This window comes from Agelaius phoeniceus, chromosome 6 (assembly GCF_051311805.1).
Source record: "Agelaius phoeniceus isolate bAgePho1 chromosome 6, bAgePho1.hap1, whole genome shotgun sequence".
In the NCBI taxonomy this organism is placed as follows: domain Eukaryota; kingdom Metazoa; phylum Chordata; class Aves; order Passeriformes; family Icteridae; genus Agelaius; species Agelaius phoeniceus.
Window position 1 is genome coordinate 8,080,934 of NC_135270.1, and position 27,552 is coordinate 8,108,485.

General features: G+C 38.6%; 3 protein-coding genes across 6 annotated transcripts in view; 2 read left to right on the plus strand and 1 right to left on the minus strand.

Moving 5' to 3' along the window:
• ANO3 (anoctamin 3) overlaps positions 1 to 8,768 on the plus strand; it is a 91,889-nt gene extending 83,121 nt beyond the window's left edge. For all 4 annotated transcript variants that reach the window (XM_077179571.1, XM_077179570.1, XM_054634876.2 and 1 more), the window contains 2 exons: positions 489 to 594; positions 1,359 to 8,768. In XM_077179571.1, the coding sequence (XP_077035686.1) occupies positions 489 to 594; positions 1,359 to 1,541 (289 nt within the window). In that variant the 3' untranslated portion in view covers positions 1,542 to 8,768. The remainder of the gene's footprint in view (positions 1 to 488; positions 595 to 1,358) is intronic.
• Positions 8,769 to 11,051: 2,283 nt separating this feature from the next.
• On the minus strand, positions 11,052 to 26,341 carry SLC5A12 (solute carrier family 5 member 12). The gene is made up of 15 exons (XM_054635215.2): positions 25,985 to 26,341; positions 23,992 to 24,057; positions 22,879 to 22,930; positions 21,565 to 21,632; positions 20,436 to 20,590; positions 19,078 to 19,218; positions 17,587 to 17,716; positions 17,167 to 17,255; positions 16,133 to 16,245; positions 14,984 to 15,051; positions 14,543 to 14,629; positions 13,696 to 13,874; positions 13,358 to 13,461; positions 12,994 to 13,115; positions 11,052 to 11,799 (listed from the first exon to the last, which is right to left on the minus strand). The coding sequence occupies exons 1-15, from the start codon at positions 26,339 to 26,341 to the stop codon at positions 11,641 to 11,643; spliced, it is 1,890 nt and encodes a 629-aa protein (XP_054491190.2). The 3' UTR covers positions 11,052 to 11,640.
• Positions 13,615 to 27,552, plus strand: part of FIBIN (fin bud initiation factor homolog) — a 64,221-nt gene continuing 50,283 nt past the window's right edge. Inside the window, exons 1-5 of the mRNA XM_077179574.1 lie at positions 13,615 to 15,060; positions 16,337 to 16,621; positions 17,089 to 17,299; positions 19,105 to 19,155; positions 19,816 to 19,970. The gene's annotated coding sequence lies outside the window, so the exon portion shown is untranslated. The remainder of the gene's footprint in view (positions 15,061 to 16,336; positions 16,622 to 17,088; positions 17,300 to 19,104; positions 19,156 to 19,815; positions 19,971 to 27,552) is intronic.

Sequence of the window (27,552 nt, forward strand, 5' to 3'; positions counted from 1 at the left end):
GATGGAGATTACAATTCTTGCAAACAATTATGCAAGATGAATATAAAAAATACAGCATAAAAATGAAATAGGACATGAGCGCACTCCTGTTTTCTGTCTTAGGTTTGCAGTAAGCATTAGTTTAAATTAGAATCATATTTCATTTATGCAAACTTTGTCTGGAGACTCTCAAGTGCTTATAAGCAAAGATAAGAACCAATTTAGAATCAACACACTTAACACTCCAGCTTTGTAACAATAAAAGGAACCGTTTGCTCTGGATTTTTGGAAGCAAGAAGTACTGTCTCATAAACAGCTTTATTTAACAGCCTGTATTCTGGACAGATCTCCTTTTCAGTTTAACTCCTCTTGAAGTCTGCTTTCACTTCAGTTTCTCTCCTTTTAGCCAGATCTGGGATGAACCAGAGAGCCCTTGACCATGTCAAAAGTTTTAATTGCTCAAGAGAGCACACTGGGTTTAACTCACTGGGTTTCTCTTTGCTCTGCAGGTACAGAGACTACAGAGCCCCACCATGGAGCTCGACTCCGTATGAATTCACTTTGCAGTTTTGGCACGTCCTGGCAGCACGGCTGGCCTTCATCATAGTATTTGAGGTTAGTTGTGAAAGGGAGCAAGCCCTTTCTACCTTTTATAGGTCTGAGTTGATTCTTTATAGTTGTCCTATAAGCAAAATTGTCATTTTAATCAATTGTTTGTTCAGTACAGTCAAGACTGAGGAAAAAAAAATTCTTCCTCAAACTGTTGACTATCAGCCACTTCAAACAGAATTGACAGAGCATGCACTTGCTGTAGAATGCCTATAAAATCATATTTCCTTAAAAGTAATCTTATACATCATGTTGGTTCCCTGCCCAATCATTCGTATTTTATTGAAAAAGAAGTGCAAGTTTTGTGTCTATTAGGCACAGTTACTACAAGATAGAATGTGTGTCAGGAAAATGATACATGATTCTAGCTTAATATAGAAGTTGAAACATGTATACTAAGTTTGAAGTATCTATTGCATACTCCCCTAGCACTCTGATCACCTATTTCCATGATAAGCCCTGAACAAAGCCTGCTTGTATGTAGCATTGGCATTTGTTGATCAAACTAGCATATCCTGTAGTCACATCTTCATTTAAGTCACTAACTCTATACTTTTTTTCCTTAGAAAACTTCAGCATTTGCCCATTTCTTTTAGTTCACTCATTTACTCCCATAGGAGTGTTTTTATTAAAAAAAACCCAAAGGAGTTGCCTTTCAGTCACAAATTGAATCTTTGGTGTCCAGTTTTGCCAGACTTTTGGGCTCTAAATTGTCCTACAAAGGAATACATATTGATATGTTAATCAATTATTTTTGTTTTTCTTTTCAGCACCTTGTTTTTGGAATAAAGTCTTTCATTGCCTACCTAATTCCAGACATACCCAAAGACTTGTGTGACAGAATGAGAAGAGAGAAATACTTAGTCCAGGAAATGATGTATGAGGCTGAACTGGAACATTTGCAAAGAGAAAGGAAAAAGAATGGGAAACAGTATCACCATGAATGGCCTTAGTCATTACCATGCTACAACAAAACCACTTTGGAATTGGAGAGTGAAGTTACAAACTGAAGTCAGTCTGGCATCAGTGTGAGATTTGGTGGTGGTATATTTATGTTCTTGCTAGGCAGCGCAATTGCATACTTTGGTGGGCATCGAGAAATGGATGTTCCCAGTGATGTCAATGAAAAGCCTTACCTGTAACTGGTCTGTGATGAGCTCCAGTGACAATTGGCATTCAGAGATGTGCAGACAGAGTAAAAATCTGGATGCTGTTTTAAAAAAGGCAATGGATTTTCATGCTGTTTATGAAGATACTCTCAGCATGATGAAAACAGAAAATTACCTGTGAACCTATAGAGTAAGGGCATGACTAAAACCAACTTACGTGATATCCACTACTTCTACAGCTTCTGATTGCTCAGCTCCATCTGTAATGCCTCTAAAGAAAAGAGCAGTTGTTGCCTTTGTGGCCATGACTTGATCTTTCAGGCTTACTGTTTTGTCAGGTTTGTCCTAGTCTCTTGTTGAGATTGTGGATGTGGTCCTACCCTAAAAAAGGGGTCTGTGGCTGCTAAATATATACTATGCAGTTTAAGATTTGCACATTAGTGTCATTAATATATCATCTAGTTGAAAACCAAAAAGTCCAAATTCAGAAAGAAAACAGCAGCACCAGGAGAGGGTAATTTTCTGTTTGAAAATTACACAGCTGTTGAGTTGTCCTTGCACTTTTGTGTGTGAAAGGCCATCTCCACATGCTTCCAGCATGAAAGAACTGTCATTTTCATGCTAACTGTGTTACTGTTCCTCTTGCTCTGCCTGGGCAATGATTTCATGACTTCACAGAGTGTGAACTTGAAATGCTCCCATGCAGTGTAATTGACTTTCTCTTCAAATACAATTATATCTTTATAGTATGCAAGCTTCTGCCAATATATATGAGACATACAGTATAGCATTGTGGCTTGCTTGTTCAGGGAAGAAGAGCAATTTGTAACAAGGTTTTTCTTATTGTAATAGTAAATGTTGCAGTAATGTACACTTCTTTTATTGGCCTAAATATATCATAACATTGGAGCTGGACACAGGCAAATATGTATACAGATTGTATATAAATGCATACACACACAGTATTTACTACTATTATTATTATTAGTATGCCTTCTTACACTTGGGGTGGATTTTTTTGATAAAATCACTAAAAACGTAGATGTTCATTTGAAGAATCAAATTTCAATTTTTATGTGCAAACAGCATACTGCAGTGTTGCTTGTGGTTAATAGTCACATTTTGGTGATGAAATTGTCTGTTACTAGCATTTCATAATACAGGAAAAGCACTTAAAGTTTAAACAAATTTAAGGGATGCATTGAAGGGAAGGGAATGGATAGAGTTACAGTTGTTCTGTTTCTCTCGTACAGTTTTAATAATGCTTTTCTGTATTGGATGAGAAAAATGTTAAAAACAAAGAGTCAGCAAAGCACAATAGCTACGAAGTCTAGAAATTTTGACCTTATTTTTAGGGATAAAGCTGCAGCAAAATCAATGCTGACAGATATGAAAAGACCTGAATTTTTTCCATTTACATTAATCCTGTGTAATTAAAAAGTTTGATTTGAGTATTCACTTGCATTTATTAGCACAATAATTTTATTTTATTTCACTGAAATTAATTTCAAGAGTCAAGAGCCCATCAAAGTAGGTAAATAGGATCTGTTGTATCCAGAGAGCCTAACATCATACTTTTAAGTTCTTCAGTTGTTTCACCACATTCATGAGCTTTCTTGATTAATTTCAGCTCTGTTACCAGACAAGGCACTTGTAGGAGTATCTATAGTACTGCATGAAAGGAGGAAAGAAATTTGAAGATCTGGCCCAATCAGGTACATTACCCATTCATTCTGTGATAAAGGGCAGATGGAACTCAGCTTGCCATATTTTGGAAAGGCTGTTTTGTTCCTTCATCTTCTGGGTTGTGCATTAAATTCCTCAGGAGTTATTATCAGAAAAAAAATTACTGCACTCTCTTCAGTGCTAATACAGTCACAAGGTTTGATTTAATTTATTGCCTCTCTGTCTCATTCTGTGGACTGTCAAGCGCTGTTTGACAGCAGTAACCGTGTGTCACAGTTTTTATTTGTGTGACACCTTGTGATAATATTTGAATGCTTCAGAAGGCCACAAATGAGCTTATGTAATATTTTCTCTAAAAACAAAATGTCTTGGCTGGCCCAAGTTATAAAGATACAGGGTAAAATCAGGCAAAAATCAGAAACATTATTTTATATTTTTTGCTTTTGCTATTGATATTGGCATATGTCAATACATACCTAGGCAAATTCCAATTGGACTTCAAAAACCACATTAAACAATCTTTTTGTATTTGAGATTTACATTTATAGGTATTATAATTTTTTTTCAACACTGGGATGTAAGAGCATATGAAAGGCAAGTATGTAGATTTGACATGGTGCATTTTATGCACTGGGAAAGGACAAGAAGTTTGGAGAAACACTCTGTGTGTCCTTTACTTTTGGAGGACATCAACGGTGCATAAAGATCTTGCCACTGTCTAGCCATTTGCTTAAGCTGAGAAACCTTTTTGCTGGACTTTGCTCAGTATGCTGTTTTCATTGACTGCACGTTATTTTCCTAAAGAATAAGGCACACACTGTCCTCAGGAATAATGTATTTTTTGAATGGTGAATGATCTTTTAATATTTTAAATATTGTCTTTTCAAACAAATGACTAGTATGACTAGACTGTGCATGCAGGCTGCATTTGTGAAATTTGATAAAGCTTTAGAACCTCAGTTTGTGCAAAAATGCTTTAGATCATTGCAGATCTAATCTATGAAAAGTTTGCTCTATGCATGCGCCCTTAGAGAGACTGCATGAGCAACTAGATTTTTTATATATGAAGTATTTGTTCAAAATGTGTTAATTATTCTTAACCAAATTCTGCATCTTGATTCAGACAAAAAAATTCCATTTCAGAAATGGCACAAAGTCCAGATACATGAGATGCACCTCATTTCTTACAACTTTTTATTCTTAATTTGTGCCTAATGTGTGAGATCTGAATTTTGACGAATAAAAAAAGGAAGATAAGAATTCTGTTTTATTGCCCATCCTAATGAGAGATTCCCCTAAGTTTGTCTCTACAATCAGGGAGGCATTAAGAGTATTCACAACTGGGTGCTAAGGCTTGCCTGAGTGTTGAACTCAGCTCTCACAGCACACTGAGCATCCTTCTCTGGATATTTGGAAACAAGGCAAACCTCATGATGAGTTCATGGCATTCTCCTGGAGAAGATGGCAGCAGGTGCACTCTTAGCTGGGTTAAAGCTGGATGGCCATGCCCAGAGGGTGGCAGTGAAAGCTGTTTATCCAGCTGGCAGCTGGTCAGGAGTGTGGTTCCCCGGGGGAACCACTTCTCTTGGGGCCAGTTCTGTTTAATGTCCTTATCAATGATCTGGACAGGGGATCAAGGGCATCCTCAGTGAGTTTGCAGCCAATCCTAAGTTGACTGGTGGGACTGCAGAGGGACCTGGACAGGCTGGATCCATGGGCTCAGGTCAGTGGAGTGCTCAGTGTGGCCAAGTCTTGTCCCTGGATCACGACAACCCATTGCAGTTGCTACAGGCTGGGGGAAGAGTGGCAAAGGAGCTGGGGGTGCTGGCCAAGAGCAGCTGAGCACGGGCCAGGTGGGCACAAAGGCCAATGGCATCCTGGCCTGTGTCAGAAACAGGGTGGCCAGCAGGAGCAGGGCACTGATTGTCCCCCTGCACCTGGCACTGGTGAAGCCATGCATTGAGACCTGTGTCCAGTTCTGGCCTCTCGGTTCCAGGCAGACACTGAGGTGCTGGAGCATGTCCAGAGAAGGGCAGTGAAGCTGCTGAGGCATCTGGAGAGATCAAGTCATAGGAAGGATTGGTTGAAGGAGCTGTGGTTGTTTAGTTAGATGAGGAGGCTCAGAGGAGTCTTATCACTCTCCACAACTAGCTGGAAAGAGATTGCAGCAAGGTGGGAGTCAGCCTCTTCTACCAGGCAGCTAGGGACAAGACAAGGGAACATAACCTCGGGCTGCAACACCGTGAGGTGCAGGTTGGATATCAAGAAGAATTTTTTCATTGAAGGCATTGGAACAGGTTGTCCTGGGAGGTGGTGGGGTCATCATCCTTGGGTGTGTTCAAGAAATGACTGCACATGGCACTTAGTGTTGTGATTTGTCATGGTGATATTTGGTCAAAGATTGGACCTGATACCTTTGGTGGTGTTTTCATGATTAATGAAAGCATAATGAAGCATTAATGATTCTGTTTTTTCCTAACTGTTTTCATTCAAGGATTTGAGAAAATGGTGACAGGGCTAAAATTTCAATAGTGATTAAGTGAGCTTTTTTTTTTTGTTAGATGCTTCTTTGGAAGTACATGTATTCACTAGTATGAAATACATATCAGCTGTGGCCTTTTCCAACAACAACTTGCCATAAATTGTGTTCTGAGGCACAGTTAGGCTCAGTTGTGTCCTGTGGAAAGCTCAAAAGGAAAATGTCTAGACAAACTGGTACATATAGGTTAGTAGATAAATACCTTAATGGAAAAACTAATAAATTTCCAGGAGTTTCCTTCATAGAAAGTTCTACAGAAGGAAAAATAACTTGGGGAACGTAGCTTCAGGGCAAGTATTAATATGGGGAAAGGCAAGAGTTTTGGTGATGTTTTATTCTTAATGTGCCATTAAGATGATCAGTCTAATCATATGTGTAATGCACATCCTTGCTGTGGCTTCCTCTACTGCAGACTCCAACTGGGATGTGTTGCCAGAGAGAATTTCTGGAGCCATGGAGTCCATTGGAGTTACCTGCCGAGTCCTACATGGCATTGTGGGACTTAGAAAACTTTTGCATTATGTAACAATTTGTTTGGAGGCAAATTAGCATAGTTAGCCTGTAAATGTCACCAATTTTCATTAAAACTATTATAAACTAGATTTTTTTTTATATATGCTGGGTAATAGCCTTATCAATAAAGCTCATTTTATACAACCAGCTACTTATGAATGTGATAAAGTTGATGGAAAATAAAAAAGCCCCACATTTTCTATTTAGTATCTATTAAGAAAATGAACAGAGAAGAAAATAGTGGTGTCAGTAATCACTTACAATGCAGTAGTACTTCCAGATGCATTATATTTTTTTGGAATCCTCATAAAATGCTGATGTTGCTTGTTTGGGGGCAAAGTTTGAAACAAATATAAGGGCAGCATTTTGTAATAATTATTTTATGTTAAGACTGATTTTAGAATTCAAATAGAATTCCCCTTCTAGGCAGACCTGTTACTTGCTTCCAATGCATACTTTGTCTGACTAAGATGCATACAATGACACTTTTTGGAAGTGTTTTAGTGACTTCTAACCTATATTCCTGTAGTAGAAAATCTAGCAGCTTCAAAAATTCCCAGAGTCCTTTCATACTTAACCTCACGCTTGCAAAACACACATTTCTCTGAGGTCAAATTCAGAGCCAGCATTGGAGGGTGAGAATGAGCACCAGGCAGCAAAGGGCTCCTGTTCACCCCAGCAAGTTTTGCTCCAGAATTGCAACAGGCTCTGAAAAATAAGGGTTTGAGGATGAAGCATGGGGACAGGCCTCCTGATCTTTTCTTTTTTCTCTGTTGGCTCATTCTTTGCTTATCCTCAGTGTTTTATTGCACACTGCCTTCTGGGTGACAGTCCCATTTCCAGGGCAATTCTGTAAAAGCAGGTTTTTTTTTTCCAGGCTGTTTTTGGATGTCCCTGACAGAGATGCCAAAGCAGAAAGTGCACAAATAGCAGTCTGTTTGGTGCTTTTTACAAATCTGTTTGCCTTGGTGGGATGAAGCAGTATGAGGAAGTATGGGGCACCCCTCCCTGTGCTGTTCCTGTCCTTTTAGTCACTTCCCCAAGCACCACAGTCTTTTCCCATTATGTCTCTTTCTACACATAGATCCTAAATGCCCTTCTTTGGATATTTGGAAGCAAGGCAAACCTCATGATGAATTCAGTAAATCCTTGGAAACTGTCACAGTTGTATAATTTTTAAATTTCTACAATGGATTTCTTTTCACAATTTTTATCTGATCTTGCCATTGCCAATACATTTACTAGAAACCTGGATTGTCACAAGCTTGGCATAACCACAATAGCACAATGTTACCACAACAGCACAAAGTTCTAATGGCACAACAAGGAACAGTAGGGAAATCACTGCACTACTCCATGGTATACAGGAACTTTTTAAATCCAGGACTGGGATGTAGTCTTGAAATGTAATGGTGTATTCCCTCTGCACTGCACTCAAAATGACCTTCTGTGAGTTCTGCTGGCTCATTCTGTCTTCTTGATACGACCTCTGTATTGCTGGCTGTTCTCTGGAGTTTGCATCCTTACTGACATGAGCTACTTGTTCAGATGCAACAGGGTGAGAAATTAGGATTAAACCCAATGGAGTCTAAAGCTGGAGAGATTTTAACCACTGAGAACACAATGATTTCTCTGTTAATAATAATAATAAAAAAAACAGATCACATTTTCTTTTCTTGTTCTATTTAATTGACTTGGAGTTTCGTATTGGAAAATCTTCCAAACTGTTGGCTATAATTTTTACCTAGAGTAGTATCACTGAAATTTCAGTTCTTTGAAATAATCTCATGTAAAATCTAACTGAATAAGATAGTTCAGTCATTTTTTTTACTCTGATAGTCCTGGCTAACTTGCAATATCATGATCGTAACAGATTTCTTAAAATGTGTATATATTTGAAATTTATGTAATGTTTAAATACAACTTGATTTCTAAGTAAGCAGTAAGAACAAAATTTCAGCTATTTTTTCTACTCATAAATCTACACTTTGTAAGTAATATTTGAAACAAGTTTACAGTATCAGAGAGCATTTTTGGAGAAATCTACTTTTCTGTGCAAAAGCTGTAAGTTCCTCCAGCATGTCAGCTTTCAGTTTATTTTGTGTTTTAAGATTGCTTTTACAAGCAGCTATGTACCCCAGAAGTAAAAGAATTCACTGACGAAAAAGTTGTAAATCTGATTAACTATTGTAAGACACTTTTGGCATAAATTTGTCTTTGGGATGCTGTTTACTTTATCAAGGTTTACATTTACAAATGCAACTACTTGCTGTATCATGCACATTTGATTATTACTTTTTTTTTCAGTAATAAACTTGGATATCTTTGAAAAAGGCTGTGAGCTTTATTATTCCAAATCGTGAAAGATAATTAAAAGTAATTTTATGCTTGAAAAGTGAGTGCTTATGAGCATTCAAACCATAGTCTTGTAAGAAAGTAATTTCAGGGTCATACTTGGCTTAGGAATTTATAACAATTAAATAATCAATTATTTTGGCCTCAAGGCCCAGCTAGACTGAGTTTTCAAATTTTCAGTCATTTATGTTGTACTGCTTTTACTAGTGACTAACAATTTCTTAAATTTAATCTCTTCTAGGATTTATCTGTGCCTAGTTTCATAATCTCAGTTTTTCAACCAAAGTGGACAGGCTAGATCTGCCTCTGGAAGGATCAATGGCTCAGGAAGTGGAGAGTAAATTTTTTAGTATTTCTTTAGGGATTGGTTAATTATAAGGTATTAAGTTGGTTTTTTAATACTTAATTTTTATACATTTATATATTTTAGGATTTTTAAAATTATGATGGATATTATGTTTTTTGATAAAGAGTTTTATGATATTATTAATTTTTGTAGTCTAAATATTAATATAAAATTTAAGATTTGTAGTTTTTGTAGGTTGAATAGGGAATGTTTTATATGAATTGTAGCTTTTATGTGTGGTTTATGTTTGTGTGGGTTTTTTTTGTTTGTGGTATTGTTGGTGTGAGTTTGAGTGTGATATGGTTTTATGTTTTTTGTAGGGATTTATTTGGGTTTTGTATTTGTGGAAATAGAATTTTTATTTTAAGTTATTTATGGAAATGGTGTTTTAATTTTTGTTTTAGGGATTTTGATTAAAATTGGATGATTTTTAAAAATTTCATTTCTGTGTTATTTGAAAAGTGTTTTAAAATTGGAGGATTAGGTTTTGTGAATGGGTTATTTAAAAAAATTAAAGATATATAAAGTTTTGTTTAATGTTATTTGAGGTGTTGTTTTGGTTATTTTTTGTTGTTCCTTTAAAATGTGTTTTAGAGTGTGGTGTGTTCTTAAAATAATTTTTTCATTTGTGGGCAATTTGGGAATTTTAAAAGTGTGGTGAATATTTTAATTTATTAAAAATGTGGTTAATTTTTGACTTGTGTATGTGGGGTTATTGTTTGGTTTTTTGGGGGGTATATTTAATGAAGAAAAAGTTTGTAGAAAGTGTTGGTAAGTATGATTGGTTTTTTTTTGTGTGTAGAAGTAAAAATTATATTTGAAAAAGTATTATTAGATACATGAATGCTTTTGAATTTCATAAAAGATGGGTATTTGATAATATTTGTTTGTTATAGTTGTAAGGTTAAGTTTATAATTTTTGAGGGTTAACAGTTTTTGTAGAAACAAGAAGTTGTATAAGTTGATAGTTAAGGTAAGTAGTAATAATGGTTTTTGGAAATGTGAAATATTTGTATAAGTGTTTGTTTATTTTGATGGAAAAGATATGATTTAGTTTTGTTTGTTTGAAAATGTAAGGTGTGTGCCCATGAGATATAAATGGTCCAGTAGCATTTACTGAGTTTCCCTCTTCACCTTGCTGGCAATCCCAAGTGTGGAAGCAGGAGGGGAAAGCGTGCCACATGAGACAGCAAGCAGCTGCCTTGCAGCCAGACTCAGCTGTAAGCTTTAATGAGATTATAAGAGCACTGTAAAAGGGATTAACACAAATATTGAGGATTAACACAAATATTGACTTGGTTCTCAGTTTCTTGACAAACTGTTCCAGGCAAGCAAGGGAGTATCATTTACAGGCTGCTGTTTCTTTTCCCTGATTAAAATCCTGGGACCACTTCCAGGGGTAGAGCATGAACCCACACACGGGAAGTAGCTTCAAGGACCAGATTGACATATATCTGCATCATAAAGATGGTCACTGCTAAAGCAAAAGCAACAGAGGGGCTCTTCAAAGAAATACAAGCTGAATGTCTCAGGTGGGTCCGTGAGTTGTCTTTGATATTTTCATTCAGTCTGTTTCACTCAATTGTGAATTTTGTTTTAAAACAAATGTATTTATTGCAAAACTATATCCAGAAGTTAGTCAAGGTGAGAGATGATCTGTTGGCTTTTATTTTCAACCAGCAAGTTTTCAAAGAAATATGTTTCACTGGAATAGAGCACTGAATGTGCTCTGCTTCCAAGACAGTGTACCAGACAGATTATTTTGTCAGACTGTGTTGTTTTTTCAAAATTCAGCATGAATTATCAATTAGGAGGCATGATCATCATTAAATGTTGGTTTATTTTCTTTATTGCATAAAAGTTGATCCTTTCGAGGTGAAAACTAACGCAGGTAAAGAACTATCCTGAATTCAAAGTAAAATTTGTTACTCTGTTTTATATCTTTTACAATGAGAAACTATAAAGAAAACTTGAATTCCCCAGAGGGAGCAAACACAGTTATCTTGGTGACTGAAAGACCAGTCTGGTCTGTACAGGGTTCCTGTGAGGAGACTCTTTGTGGTACTTGGGTGTAGGCTCAGCCTGACCTCTCTTCTTTCCCTCCATCAGAGGGCAGCTCACTGACTCACCTTAGTGAGATATCCCACAAACTTCTCCAAAGTCTTAATTTATCTCAAGTTCACCTTTGCACACTCCCTCCAATGATGAGTTGCTGAATAGAGCATTTGATGATGCAGATGTATTGCGGCTGTGTCTGAGTGGGAGGTTCCACAACAAAATTCATGGAACATTTCTTCTGAGATAGCAGTGCTTCCAAAACCTGATTGTCCCATCATTTCCCAGGTCTGCCAAGAGATTGGTGAATAAAAATCTGGCCTTTATTGCTATAGAGAGCAGCTTTTCCCTCTTGGTCACCTACAAGCTGGTAAGTGCAGTAAAAGAAGTTTTTAATTTCTGAAGCTGAAGAACTAAAGTTTGATTAAATGTCCATTGTCCCTCAGCTTCTAGAGGCGAGATTCTCTGCTTATATTTGTATATGAATTTTCCTCAGAATTGTAACCATGGATCTGGTGGTTATTTTCTTTGTTGGTATTGTTCTTGAAGGTGTTATCTGTTCTGGTTTTATTTGCAGCAGCTTCAGGCAGTTTTTTCTCAAAGTCCATCTGGAAAAAGAAAGAAAATACCCTTGTAGTTTGAAGCCTGTATTCACTGCTTTTTTTCCTTTGATTAAAGAAAAATTATGAAAACAGCACAAGAAGGAAAAAGGTGTTCATTCTGTATGCCTTTTTAATGAGCTACAAAGCTTTGGGACACCTGGAGAATAGCTGGCCCTGGTGCTGTGGAGGAGGAGGAGGTTGGGAAGGAGCAGCTCAGATGTTGGTGAGTGCAGCACTGCCTGGTTGTTGCTCCCTGGTGCTGCTCTGGAGGGCAGAAGCCTCAGGGGTTGTGATGATGGGGATGAGAGCAGCAAGAGAGCTTCATGAGGATGTCAGTTCTCAAGTCCTTTCCTCTGAGCTTGGTGGAAGGTGATAGCTTGGTGAACTGTGTAGGATGTAAGGTGCAGTTTTGTCCCAGCAGGGAGAGGGAGGTCAGGCCCTGTTTTGATGCCTCGGGTTTTAGCTTTTATATCTTCCAGATTCTGTACTGCTTTAGTGTGTAGTTCTGAGCTTCATATGAAGTGTTGGTAAGCGCTCTTCACAGAGCAGCTAGACAAAGCAATTCTTTTTCTACCTTGGGACCAAGGACAAATGATCCAAATCTCAGGCCCAAGAGCACAACCAACAAGGACTGAAGAGAGAAAAACAAGCAGGATGGGACTGCATGGGCTAAAGCTGTAATTGGACAATTAGCTCCAATATGCAAATGGAGCAGAACTTAAAAAAGTGAGGGACCCCATGAGCATTTTGGGACCATTTTGGTTCATCTTGGGTGCAGCCCTGGCTGGGCTCTGGTGCTGCCCAAGGTGGATCCATGGAGGAGATCCTTTGAATAAATCCCTGCTTTATTCTTTAGCTCTATCCAGCCTCTGCTCTAGGTCAGCTTCCCAAGGCATCAGTTCCTGGCTTTCCTGAGGTCTCTGTGTTTTTTGAGGGCCTGAGTCCCCATATTTGATGAAAATGGGAACAATAGGAAAAAAACCTCAGAGAACAATAGGTAACTTGCTACTGACCAGGGTTTGGCTGATTTCATTTCCAGTCTGTGCTGCTTCTGCAGCATCCCTTGCAGAAGTTCAAGGGCAGCTGTTGAAGGCTGCTTATTTCTCTGTTCAGCCCATGCCCTCACATGGGCACATGCCCTCATGTGTTCCTGTGGCTCCTGGGCCACAGCAGGGCTGACCTGATGGGCTCAGCACTCACCTCCAGGCTGTCGTGCTGCACACCACACCAGAGAAATATTTTGAGTCTTTTGGACCAAAAGCAAAACAAGTCGCAGACTGGCTTAATTAACACTGGTGGGATGTCTTCTCCTTTACTAGGTCCTGCAAAAAGAAAATAGTAATAAGTGAGTCCATGGATAGCTGGCTATGAGCCTTGGGAACCTCAGACCACAGACCATGAGGTTGGGGAGCAGGATCAGAGCCTGTGCCCTCAGTCTGTGTCTCAAGTCACCTACTAAACTTTTAAAAAGCTTTTTTAACAACTGAGTCAGCTTATGCAGAGGTATGATTGTTTATATATATGTGTGAATATATATATGTCTATGTATGTTTAGAACACCAACCTGTTATAAAGCTTATCAACAGCCCAGTGATGGCACAGCCCACACAGCCAATGGCACTGAAGTACAGGTAGGACAGGGAGTACCAGGTGTCTGCCAGCAGAGGCCTGTGAAGAGGTGACAAAAGCAGCTAGTGACGAGCATCAGTTCTGTTTAAGTTGTTGCCTGACTGAGCCAGCACAATGCAGCTCAAGCTGCAGCTGGTGTGACATCCGGCACCAGTCTGCAGGCACCAGTCTGCACTTCCAGCCTGCCCTGTCAGTACTGCCTGCACCCCAGCTGCAGGCTGGGGGGCACACTTGGCAAAGCATAGGCTCAAGTGGTAACAATAGGAAAAATACCTCTCTGGAGCCAGCGTGGGAGCTGCTGTTAGCAGTGCCTCGGTGCTGTTAGCCAGGGTGCAGTTGAGGGTAGACAGCTGCAGAGGGATGGACTTTGTTGGTGGTGCAGGGTAAATGAAAGAGCCAGTACCAGCCCAAAAAGCCAAGCTGATCCCAGCTAAGAGGCCTCCAAGAGCACCCTTGGAAAGTATGGAAAGATACTGTTAAAGATGGTATGTGCAAAGTGCTTTTCTGTGAACGTGAATTAGCCAGGAGTAGGTAATGATGGGTTATGGTGTAAATAAATTCTGTTCTCTCTCAACTAAGCTATAAAACATGGTTTTTTAGTGCTCTCTGTTCATTAAAGCTAAAGCAGAAGTGTGCTTAAAGCTGTGATACAGATTTTACTTTTACCTCTGCTAGCCTTGATGGAAATCCTGATGGGGCAATATGGAATGAGCTCAATCTTTCTGTTTTGAGTGAAAGATTGAAGGCAAAGCTTTTGAAATCCCTCTGTGCATCCCAAAGCTGGGGCAAGTATTGAATAATTTTTTCTTCTTAATGAAACTCAGGAAAAAAAATAAGAAAGCTGGTTTAGAAAGCTTAAAAAATTTAGAAAGCTGGTTATTGGATTCATGTGAATCTAATAACCAGTGCGAATCTGTGAATCTAATAACCAGTTATTCCACAACTGGGTAGACTTAAATTCAGCAGGATGAATTTAGGCAGGGAAAAGGCACATATAAATAGATCTTAGATCCTCAGGCACTAAATCTGAAAAGCTGCTCAAAGACTTAAACAATTTTCAAAATTGAGTTTTAACCAAAAAACAACTTGATCTTTTAGATCAGGATTTTTGTTTACTTACCTTCCAGTTAGCACAGGGAAACACAATCCCCAGAGTAAATAATCCCAGCATGGGCCCCCCACACATCCCGTGGATGGAGAGGGAAGCCTGCGGGTGAAGAGAAAAAAGAGGAGTTCAGGCCAGCAGCTGAGGGGAAGCATGCCCAGTTCTGATTTTGATCTGTAATTTTCTCTGGGAAAATGGTGAGGGAGAAGGGAGAGGTAGTAATTTCAGGGCACAGTTAAAGAGAGAATTGTGCTCAGTATTGTTTCCTAGCAGTGAGTCAATAGTGAAGGAGTTAGGGGATTTTTTTTTCCCTACTTTTATTCCTCTCCGCAAAATGTCCACAGAAATGGTTTGGGTAATCTAGTAGCCATCAGAGCTGGCAGCATTATTTGCTCAGTTCATTACATTTTGTGTTCATTCCTATTCTATTAATTGCATTTCTGAAGCAAGAAATACCTGCACGACTCCTCCCAGCAGCGATGCTGCTGCAGCCATGGAAGTGCACAGGACACCGTACAGTACACCTGGAAAAGGTAAGGTAGGGAGGCTCTCAGTGCTGGTTAATGGTGGGGATGGCTTCCAGCTCAGTAGTGTCTGAGGTGACCAGCCAGCAGAGAGGAATTGGCACTTCTTATTGGGTGTTTAGAGTAGACCAATACACACCCAGCAGTGGCTTGTATGAAGTCTCGTTGGGTTTTTGGTGGATTGATATTTCTTACAAAGTAGAACAATAGCAATGAAATTAATTTAGAAGTAATGCCTCATATAGGAATGTGTCTGTTGCCTTTAAGTATCACTTTTGAAAAATCTCATAAATGAGTTGAGAAATGATAAAACAGCATGGCTTTCTTCCCTTGACACCAGTTTTAATTTTATGGTAGGTGAAAGTCTGTATACAGCAGCCTTGAGTAAAGCCAGCCAAAACTTCTGTGCTAGCACACCTGGTTTCAGACATAAAAATTATCTTTCTAGGTCCAGAGTGAAAAAACTAAGTAGTAAGTGGAAAAACAAGAGGGGAGACGACTAGAAGCAGTTAGAGAGAGAGAAAATAGATGGGTTTGGTGCTTTCATTATATTAATGAATTTTAATAAAATTCTTATGGTATTATTATGGTATTCATAAAAGGGTTATGATCTGACTGCAATAATTGTAACAAATATTGTAAAAATTAAAATAATGTTGGATGCTTGATATGTTGATGATGTTTCGTGGGGTTTTTTATTTTTTTGTTTTCATATTTTGTTCTCTGAAAAGCTGAATAACCTGCTTATGCAATACTCTGAATATAAATTATCTACTGTATTACTCTAAATAAATACTACTATAGAGTAATATGGTAATAACTACATTAACATTCTTTCTGTGTTATGAAGAGTGTTTTCCAATACGTTCAGTAGACCAAACTTTTCCAAGGATTTTGAGTGGGGGTTGTTCATGCTAGTCTCTGTTTGTTCCTCTGCCATATGGTGCTGATGATGCTACCAAGGCCTCAGGCTGATGTTCACCTGGGGGGTTTATAAAGTGTTACATTCCTGTTTCTGAGGGAGTCTCTCTGTTCGGTGCCCTTTGCTGCTAAAGAAAGGGGTCTCATCTGGAGTACCCACACAAGCCTTTGCTGATCCACGTGCTCATCTTCTCAGAGATGTTAGGGAAACCTTTCTTGACCAAGTCTTCAAAGGTAACAGTTGCTAAAGCATTGATGCTGGCAGCTACTGTGCTGTAGAAAGGGAGAAGAATGGTAAGTAAATAGGAAGCAATATAATCTGGAATCAAGTTGTATTTATATAGAAATGCTTCCTCTTTTTCAGCACTACTGTTCCCCAAGAACTGTATGATTCATAGTATTTTTCATATGTGCTACTTTAACTGGGAAGGTTCCTGCTGCTTCTGCAATTGCTGGGGGCTCTGCTACGTGCTGGCATGGAACAAGATAAGAACACATCCTAACTGACCCTTCCTTTTACAAGTTTGCAAAGACCTTAAGTATAGACACATTCCAGAATTAAAACCTTACTCCCTCACAAATTGAAGGATGTGCAGTCACCACTACTGCCACCCTGGTCCTCCATGCATGGCCCAACTCTTTTAGCTGGGTGAGTGAGCCTGTTGTTGGTGAATACAGTTCAGATAGACTTACTGAAAATATTTATACCTCTGACTATGATATTGTGGCAGATACCTTAAGTAAAGATAGTTTCACCATGAGCAGCTCCCGAGAGTATTTTGGGAAGTTAAACTCAGTTTTTCTACACTTTCTTTATATTGGTAGCATTATTCTAGGTAACATTATTCTAAAATGTATTTGGGATAAAAAGATACTGGAGATGTGGAGTTAGACTTTATCATAAACATAATCATAGAATAATTTAGGTTGGACAAGACCCCTAAGGTCACAGAGTCCAACTGTTTACCCAGCAGAGTCAAGTCCACCACTAAACCAAGTCCCCTAAGTGCCACTTCCAAATGTCTTTCAAATATTTCCAGGGATGTAACATAATTCAACAAAGAACTAGTGCTACTTCCTAGAATGATCTAAGAGAAACCGCTGGGCTTTTCTTAGGGTTTCATGTTTTGACCTCATTCTGGATCCTCAAGAAATTATCATCAACAGCTAAAATTTCAATTCAGATTCACAAACCTTAGTGTTCCACTGAATGCACAGGCAACAAACAGTCCTGGGACTCCTGGCATTGAAGAAAAAATGTCCATAACAAAGTATGGCATGAGCTGGGATAGAAGGAGCACGAGAGCAACACAAGAAATTAATTAAGGTAATGGAAACAAAGTATTTTATGTTTATTAGCATGTTGCTAAATTCTGATGTTGTCGCAAATAACATGGTTTCAGATTTTGAGCAAAGGGAATATCTTTTGGGAAAAATACTCAATTGAATAATACTGCAGGAGTGCCAGAATAGATAGTTATAGCCCTGATCTGGCACCCACCTTAGTCCCTGAGTGCTGAAAGGACATAGAGCATTGCATAAAATTAAACTGTTCTGATATGTGCTATATCTGAGCCCAAAGCAGCTCCTAACTATTGTAATGGACATCTGTACCTGATCGGGAGCTGAAATGAAAGCAGCAGTCCAAGGGTCACAACTCTTGTAATGAGAGTACATCACCAATCCACAAAATACTGCACACACTAGGACTGTCCAAAGTCCCAATAAATTCAGGTAAAGTGCCCTAGAGCAAAAGAGGGAAACTGTTTAATGGAAGATAATTTAAAAAGTTGTTATAAGATACTTATTCTGAACTTTTTCGGGAGATCTTTTAATCCCTATTGGTTATATAATTCAAACTGGCTGTATAATTCAAAGCAAGATGAAAAAAAAGGAAAAGTACACCAGCTTTATGCTATAGGGCAAGGATAAAGTTTCCAAGCAACTCCACAGAGCTGGGAGAGTCAAGTAACCTCGACGTAGAATGGGCTGCACTGAGGACTGGGTCTGTAATGCCTGTCCCTTGTAAGAACAGATGTTTGCCTGTTGGGAGATGCTGATGCTGCTCTCCCTTTAGAGCACACAGGATATCGTTTCCAATGTTACTGTGCACAGTAACAGTCCTGGTGGCTTTTTGGTGTTCCATGAATGGATGTGGGTGACAGCCTCTGCTGGGAAGGTTGTATGGCTGTGGGTCAGCAATCCTGCAGGTTCTGAGAGCTGCCAGGATTTACAGAGCTCACATCATGTTTGGACACACCTTGCACAAGATCTATTGCACACAGTTCAGAGTGTGCTACCAGGAAACAGAGGTTAACCCAACTTGTTACTGGTGATGTTCTCCCTAGTGTGACTTCTAAATGCTTTTCAGACACCAAATTATCTACAGGATGAATTCATATAGACAGTCATGACCTTCAGAGAAATTAATGGGTTTACAGTCAGCAAAAAAGCTAACTGTTTGAAAAAGGAAAAAATGATCACCTTTATTTTTTAGCTGCATTTGCAAGCAATTGGCCCTAGGTGTGTGAAAAAAATCTGATTGTTTAGTAAAATATGTCTAGTAATGAATATATTACTGCTGAAGTTGAGGCAGGTAGCAAGCTGGAGACCCGTATTATCTATATTGTGAAGATTCACTTTGTTCTTCATTGATTCTGATTATTCTGACACTGCAGAATTTTAAGAAATTAAGATTTACTTTTATTTAGGTAATACCTTGTACTGTAGTACTCCACTAAATCAATAACAATCTTTAATCCTGTATAACATAAACACAGTTCCAATAGATACATTTTTGCAATGAGGTTGTAGATAGCACAACTTCTGTGTTGCCATCTTTGCCATACTCTCTTTCTGAGGATTAGTTTGTCAGCCTGATCATAAATTGATAAGCTGCAAGAGATAGATTTCTCTTTTTCCTCTGCATATACTTAAGTCACTTTGAGCCAAAGGTAGTAAGACTGTCAGAGCAAAATTAACTTACTACCACCTAATGGCATCCCAATATTTATTTATCATATAAATATATGTTTTCAGTATAGCTGACAAACTTAGTGTAATTCTTAATTGATTGCAGGAATAGGTTAATGACAGGTAGCTTACAGTTTAGCATGCCTTTCTGATTTGCAGGAAATGCATCTCTGTATTGTGGACTGATTGACTCCATAGAGCCCTAGCCAGGTAAATGTTCCCCCAATAACTATTGTCCAGAAGGTATGTCGTCTCAAAGGATCAACATCAAAGCTAGAAGAAAGAAAGAAAGAAAGAAGCAATTAATTTTTTTTATTTAAACATATTTTTTTCAGCAAGGGGTAGGTGATTTTTCAGAACTATCTGGCATGTCCTACCCCCTGAATCAAAAAATTCTGATTTGGTAATAGGGTTTTCCAGAACAGACGGCATCCGATGTGTTCAGGTTTGGAAGTTTTTTTACTTTTATATTGGAACTTATTGTATTCAAGACAGGATAAACAAATATCATTCAGACATAGTCAGAGGATCACTTAATTCAGATTAATCAAATTTTTAAGGGTGCTTATGCTCAGACATCCGACCTGTGTCGTATTGTAGCACCTACAAGCTGTCCTGTCTGGGACCCCATCTTCTGTAAGGAACAAGGTTGCTTACCAAAGTCAAAAAAATCCAGCACAGTTTTAGTAATAATTTTTAATAATTATTAATAATTTTATTTGTAATTAATTTTTTATAATTAATAATAATAATTACAACTTCCTTTACAAGAAATTACTTCAGCTGCTGTGTTATCTAACAAAATTCTGCTACTCTGCAAGTCTAACTTGTACAACATATTTTTCTGTCTTGAATGTGTAATCGTTGCAGTTTTCCTTATCTTGGTTGGGACAGTAGATAACATTTGACCTTGCTGCTGGATTCTGTCACTGACTTGCCTTGATTAACCAACAAATGCCCCAAACAGCCAAAGGAGGATCAGATTTCTATCCCAGTGCACTGGTGCACTATTGCCTGCTGCTGTGGTGAGTGCAAGTAAACATAGTGTCTGTTATGAATAGAAAATGAAAGATATATACAATTAGCCACTGAGATTAGCTCAGTTGACTAGAAGATGGTGCTAATGGCATCAAGGTTTCATGTTTGATCCCTTTATGGGCCATTTACTTAAGAGCTGGACTTGTTGATCCTTGTGGATCCCTTCCAACTCAGAATATTCTGTGTATGAAATTGGAAGGAGTAATTGGGCTGCATTTGTAGCTACACATGGAAAAATGGCAAATCTCCCCTTCAGTTCAGCAGACCTTTGATTTCTTGAAAGAGTAAAGCTTTCCTAAATGCACTGCCAGTAGCTGAAGAGATGAGGAATGGACTTCTCTGAGTTACCAGGGTTGTTTAATAGCAAGTCTGTGTATTTTTGGCTTACTGAGGGTATGGTTTCTAAACAATAAATATGCAGAGAGGAATGGTTTGCATAATTTTTTTCTTACTCAAATATGTTTAGCCGAGATCCTTCATGGGCATCTTCCCAGACTTTGGTTGCTCCACCGTTCAGACTAGTGCCTTGAATCAGAACCGCCACGAAGCCAGCCACCATAACAACCATTTGAAATGCATCTGTCCAGACAACAGCTTTTAATCCTCCCTAGAACAAAGAGAAACTGTACACCCCCAATCTTCTTTCCTGTTCCTCAAGTACTGAAAAAATGTATCAAGTCTCCTTATTTTGACAGCTTCTGAGCTGTATGTGCAGCACCCAGCAAATCAGGGCTCTGTATTCTCCCACAAAGTGTGTATTTTTGCAGGTCAGAAAATTTCACAGCCTAAATAGTTTGTTCACAGGCACAGAAGAATATTTGACTTTCAGTTAAAAGCTTTTTTACTGCCTCCTTTACATGCATTTGAAGAACATATGATGGTGTGGAACTTAGGGAATTTTGGCCTGTTCCTACATCCCATAGGACTCCATATGTTCTCAGAGCCCACAATAAGCCCAACGCAGAAAAATATCTCCAGAAAATTTGCTATTCATCTTCCATAGCTTTCATATTTGATCAAATCAGTGCTAGAGCACATAATAAGTGTTCTCAACAGGAGTGGAGTGGTATATTGAAAAAAATCTTTAGTGGCAATGAGAATGGCAATGAGTTTGTGTCCTGAGCCACAGGGCTCTGCTGCTTCGCTGCAAATATCTATACAATATATCTGGTTTGGAATTTGGAGTCTCACGTTGCTTCCACTTAAAAGTAAAGCTGACCTGTTGATTATCCTTCCTAGGTTTTAGTGCTTTGTTCTTGAGCACAATTTTCATTGCAGTATTTTTCAGCTTATAATTTGTAAAAGATAAGAATCATCTTCTCAAAAGAAGACAGGGGAAGCATATTGCCTCCTTATCTGGGCTCTGTCCCAAGATGTCTGGTTTAAACATAGAGACATACAGCAGAGAATTAGAGAGGATTTTTTTTTCCACCAAATAGACTTCCTTATAACATAGAATGTGGAAGAAATTTATCTCTGTGTTCTCCACAGGAGCCATCCTTCTCTGATAGTGTGTCCTGTTTAAAGGATGGTTGAATTAACTGTCTGTCTTCCAAGTATTCAGTTATGTCTGTTACATACCAGAGTGCAGTAAAAAGTGCAGACAATTCCTGTTGCAGCTACAGAGCCCCAGAGATCAAATCCAGTGACTGTGAAACCAATGAAAACAAAATTGTTAGTGAAATGGGTGTGAGCCATCTGGAAGGTAGCAGAAGAGCTGTAATCCTTTAGCTTTAGAAGGATAGGAGCAATTACTAACTTTAATCTTTCGTGTCTATTAGGAGCTTTGCTGGATTGTTCAAGTTTTGTAGAACTTCTGGGTACTGTTTTTCATTGTTGTTTTCTTTTGAATTGAAATTAACTAACTTTCAAGCAAAAGTAAGAATACTTGCATAAAGCAAAAATGTCATTCTGACGGGACAGAGCTTTATAAGCAATGCTTCACTTCTGTTCTTAGTCCAGAACTTTGTCTTGAGAAACCAAGTTCTTCAGAGATTCCCAAAAATCCTAAGATGAAAAAAACCCAAGCCCTAAGAAATTCCATTACCTGCATTTAAGAATGACTTAATGCTAAAATGAGCTTCATTAAAACAAATTTTTGTGTTCATTTTGCTTCATAAAGTTTCTTTACACAAAATGCACAGATTTTGTTTTGGCTGATACTGAAAGCTATTTGTAAAGGTTCTCTTATTAGCAAAGTTAGTATGGTGTAATAATGAATGAGAACTTTCACATGGAATTCAGTGACAAAGGAAGAAAATTAGAAAATTTGGCACTGTGTGAGCAGTGGGATCAGTCTGAATGCAACTCAGATAATGAACAAAGAAAAAAGCTTCACAGTCACTTCCCAGTCAGTTTTGGTAAAATCAGGATTTGGGCCATGATGATTCCTTGTGCCCTATGACAGCAAAATTACAAATCCCACCTATGGTGATGGATGCTTTATTCCTAGTTTGCAAATATTAATTGAAGAAGTCTAGGTGCAGACAGCAGAACAGCATTCATCTCTGGCTGCAGGGAAAAGAGCTATTCCCATGGAAACCTGAACACAAGAGACAGGAACGGGGGCAATCAAAGTGCATAGTATGGTCTTGGATCATCAGCTTGTACTGTGGACTTTGTCAGGATGTTGGGAAATTGTTTGCTTCAGGTCTCTTCAGGCGGTACTGAGTGGGAAGGAGAACAGAAGAGCAACCACGAGGCTCCTGCTAATGTTTGGGTGTGAGAGGAACCTCGGGAGTCAGAAATGTGGAACTACGAGGTGAAGGCAAAAACCTTCTTATAGCACCTTTGAGCAGGGTTGGGTTTTTATCTATTTTTGTTACTTCTTTTAGTCAAGCAGTCCCTCTGGTGTGGTTATTTGGGGTAGCAGTGTAGTGCAGCATAAGAACTCACCTTGGTTGAGTGCCAGTGATGGAGCATAGACCACTATTCCTGTGTAAAGGATCTGAAGGAGAAAAATGATGTATTTGAATGCTCAGTGATAGAACTTGTATTTAGAGTAGGGCTCAGAGCAAAATACCAGATCTACGGTTTCTTTAGATCAGCTTGTATTGTACTATGGCTTTCTGTTCCAGCCCTTAAAAATTAAAATGTTGTGTTTAGTTCCTTTCTGAGGGGAGGACCCTTATTTGTCTTTATATTACCTGTTTCTCTACTGCTAAGACAAGTATGTTACAAAATATCCTCATGAAATAGAAAAAGGATATCTCCAGATAACACAAATAGTGATACAGAAATAAAGTTGCGTCGATCTTAGAAATTAAATCTTCATTTTCCCATTCAATCCCTTTCAAAGTAACTGATTCAATACCTTTTAAGTGTAAGATCTGAGAGAACTGATGGAGAAACAAAGCATCAAAGTCACTAAGCATTCAGATCTATTGCCAAAGGTTTGGGAATAATTAAAATGGAATTAATACAGATGAAAATGTCTCCTAATCTCCCATCAAGTCCTATCTTTCCATTAAATACACAAATAATGTAATCTTTCAAGATGGTCAGAGCAGTGCCCATCATGGGACCACAACTAGCAGGGCATCTGCCCAGGATACCTCGTACAGCAGTTTTCAAACAGGACACTTCACCTCAGTGTCATGAATGGGTAACTAAACATACCCAGTGAAGCTTGACCAGCTTCTCAAGAAAGACAGAATCCACTTGTTTGGGAAGAGAGAGGCTTCCAGTGAACGTAATGTGACCAAGAATGTGCTGTGAGAATACAGCCCAACATGTGTTAAAGACAGCTAAAGAGTGTTAAATACTGCTAAAGAGTGTTAAAGACGACTAAAATGGCATTCTTAATACTAAACAGGAAAGGTTAGGGCAGTTAGACAGTTAAAAATACAATCTTACTTTCTTTTTAGCATTCATAGTTCAAGTGAAAAAACTAAGAAAAAAGAGTACTCATTAAAACATCTCATTATAAAAAATGTGGTGTATGGGACTAGTCTGTGAAAATCAATGTTGAGTGAAATTAGTATAAAAAAAGAGTCAATGTTGTCTTACCGTCTGGAGGATGTAAATCAGTGTTGCAGCAAGACGGACAATCTTGTTAAATCTTAACTCCAAATACTAGGAAAAAGCGTGATCTCAGTAAAGTGCACATGTAGCATCTGTGACACAGCTGTTACCCTTCTGTTTGCCCCAAGTGACACCTTACTGTGCAAGTACTCCTGGCAGCTGGCCCTGCTGCTGTGAGCAGCTAATGAGAAGAGCAAGATTGTCATTAGACAGAATGATAATTACATTTAAGAAATCTATCTCCTCATCTCTACCAGGTGAAGTTCTAAATTGGGTTGCAGTAATCAGTGCCTTCTTTGCACCAGGAATAACTGGAAGATTCCAAGAACTACAAAGAAATTTTAACTTCAAATGAAGGTATATTCCAGCTCTACAACGAGGAAACTTGAGCTCATCTCTAGCAGAAATAGCATCGACTCCAGTAGTGCCAAAAGTGGAGGTGGAGCAGATGGTGAAGCAGCAGCATGGAGTTTCCTGGTGCGGGAGCTGAGCTGGCTTTCTCCCTTGTTTTGTCTCAGCCTAAAGCCAAATCTGCACATCACCACTATGGAGAGGCATGAAGGAGGATCTTAGGGACTTCCAGGCTCAAGGATGTGGAGAGGTGTTGCCACCTTCAAAAGAACTTCAGATGTGAATGGATCTCTAGACCCAAAAGCCCAGGTTTTAAGGCTGAATCACTACCTGGGGTCTTGGCAGAGTCTCTCTGCCCCATGGCAGCCCCCATGCAGGGAGGCTCTTCTTGGGCCACAGTCCCATGTGCCCCCCAGACACCAGGCATGGCCTGTACAAGTTTTCTCTCTTTTACAAGTCTCTTAGCTGTGCACTTCCTACTGACAAAGTATCTTTTTCTTTTTCATTTTTCTCATGCTGATCTTGTGTTTCTTGCGTAATAAACCCCACAGTCTGCCATATAAATACATGGCTAATTTATGTAACTTGATCTATTTCTAAAAATAATTTGTGAAGCCAACAGTCATCTTTGCAGCATGCTTGAAGGGTATCTCCATTTACAATAACCCTTTTGCTGCTTCACATGACAAAAATAATTCATTCTCTGACATTGTATCAAAACCAGCTAGAAAATGCAATTACTTGCAGCAATGGTCAATTTTGCTCTTCACTGACCTGAAAGTATTTCCAAATACCCAGGCAGATCTTTTTGACCAAATTTCCTTCCCTGGGTTTGGGCTCAGTGAGCTCAAGCAGCCTTTCTGTTACCAGAAGGTTACTTGTGAAGGAACCCAGCTTCGTCATCCAATTCATGCCTAGTTGAAACTGCCCAGAGAGGAGCAACCAAACTTGAAGGAGCTGACTGAGGTAATAGGCCATCCCAAATGTCAGTAACTGTCCTGTGGATGTGCAGTTTATAAGGGCTGCTACTCAACTGTGTTATAAAGGAAAAAATGTGTTCCAGAGAAAATGCCAGGCAAAAAACTCTACAAAAATTCAAAAGTCATTAATTTCTTTACCTAGAGAATGCTTGAATTCATTCTCCAGCCCTGACTATTTTTTTTTCTTCTTTATCTTTTTGAACAAGCCTGCCACCTTCTTTCTCTTCTTCCCACCACAGCTACTTAAATATAGTAACTGGCCAAAATTACCATATCTAGACTAAGTTTGAATTGGGTAGTATTGAATGTTGTTCTTAAAGTCTGCCTCTCTAAACCAGAGCAGAATACTCAAAGACCAGAAGCATTTGGATACGCTTAAATATTTTCCAGCTGTAGCTTAATTTGGTGCTGTGTGTGAACCCATATCCTGTCTGTGCTATATGTGCGTAAAAGGAGCTCTGACCCTTAGATTGGGATTTCAGCTTATGCAATATAAATAACTAGTTTAAATAATGCAAATTATTTTAAAAATAATTCATATATCAATATATTTCTTCTGTAAAACACCGCAGAAAGCTTTCTGTCAAAGATTTTTCTCTAAAAAAATATATGATAAATAGTGCCTTTATTTTATGATTTTTACTTACCTCGTAAGTGCTTGTGATGCCAGATCTATAAAAAACAGGTAGAAAAAGTTCAGAAGTAAAAATGATGACAAGTGTATATGAAAGAAAGAAGAGCACGAAGGATGCCCCATAGCGATAAACTTCGGAGGGTGTCCCCAGGACTGTCACTGCTGACATGAAGCTTGATGTAAGAGAAAAAGCTATGGGTCCACATGTCATCTGCCTACCGCCCACCAAAAATTCCTTTGAAGTTTTCTTTTTCCTCTCTTTAACTGCAAAAAATACTCCAATGCTGGCAGAGACTAAAAATAGTGCTGCAAAAACAATATAGTCCCAAGTCACAAATTTTTTGACTTCTGGAGCTACAAAGTTTGGCATTGCACCAATTGTATAATTCTCTGATGGAAGGTTCTGGTTTACTGTGTCTGCTGCTCTGACCAGATTGACTCTGTTGACAGCAAAGCTGAATCTTATCTGTAGCTCAGCAATGACAAAAAATAAACTGGAAGAGTGTTCAGCCAGAACACTTTTTCTAATCCAGTTCTGTTCTAAGGAATTAAAAAAAAAAAGGTAGCTAAGGATGAGTTAAGGAGGAATACACGTAGACCCAAGTACTGTGGGTGCTTCTGCCAGGCAAGTTGAAATAAGGGAGTTAGCTGTGAAATCTGTAGTACAGTCCCTTTTTATCTGTAATGTGTAAGTTTAAGGTTAAACATTAGCCTGGCACATTGACATGATCCAAGGCTTTTCTAACGTCTCAGCATTTTTAAATAATGAAATGAGAGCAATAGAGAAAAAAAAGGGAGAGAAAGGAAGGGAAGCTCAGTGTACAAACCTGTTGTCTCACTAGTGAGTTCATTTTCAGAGAAGCAGTTTCCTCATATGGTTAGAAACTGATCCTGAATGCCAGCAATAGGCTTTGCAGCTGTCCTTTGAGATGCTAAGTGTGCTCCTTGGTAGAATCTCTGGAACTTACAGTGGCCATAAGAAACTGAAGTGTTTAATGGTTAAAACTAATTATGGCGCTCCTCCCCAGCTGCTGTAGTTCAGCCTTGGTGTGTTTGGAAACCCAGTGGACCTCCAGATGTGTGGTTTGTGCTGCACTGTCTGAGGGTGAGTTTCTGTTAGAAACTAATTTTTAACTAACTTATGCCAAAGACAATATAGCTTCTATGGGTTCATGTGAGAGATTACTTATTTTATTTATCCATATAAAACTTGGTTGGACTTACAGAACTACAGAATCATAGAAAACCAGACTGAACAGCAACATTTATCTTAACTATGTCTTTGGCATAATTTTTAAACTTCAATTACTAGGTTTTCCTTTTGTGTTTTTGTTTTAAATAATTGAACATTCATTTTATCCCCATTAATGCCATAACAATACATTTCCCAAAGAAGCAGGAAATTACTTGTCATCCTGAAGGATGAACTTGTACAGAGAGGTAGTGTGTGCAGTCACAACCCTGAAGGAAGGGTGGAGAGTGTATTGTGAGGAAAATTTTAAAAAAGAAATTACGTAACCTGGGAGAGTTTTAAATAGAAGAAGTTCTTTTCTTCAGCCTTGTCTTGGTGGGGGATGGACC

Bases quoted from the DNA above. Each gene is read 5' to 3' on its own strand.
- SLC5A12 (XM_054635215.2), bottom strand. From the start codon at position 26,341: ATGCCAAACTTTGTAGCTCCAGAAGTCAAAAAATTTGTGACTTGGGAC. The intron at 16,246-17,166 runs GTTTGTGAATCT...CCCTTTCTACAG, and splicing joins GCATTCAGTGGAACACTAAG to CACAGTAGCTGCCAGCATCA. The intron at 15,052-16,132 runs GTGGGTACTCCA...TACCTTTTCCAG, and splicing joins GTGGATCAGCAAAGGCTTGT to GTGTACTGTACGGTGTCCTG.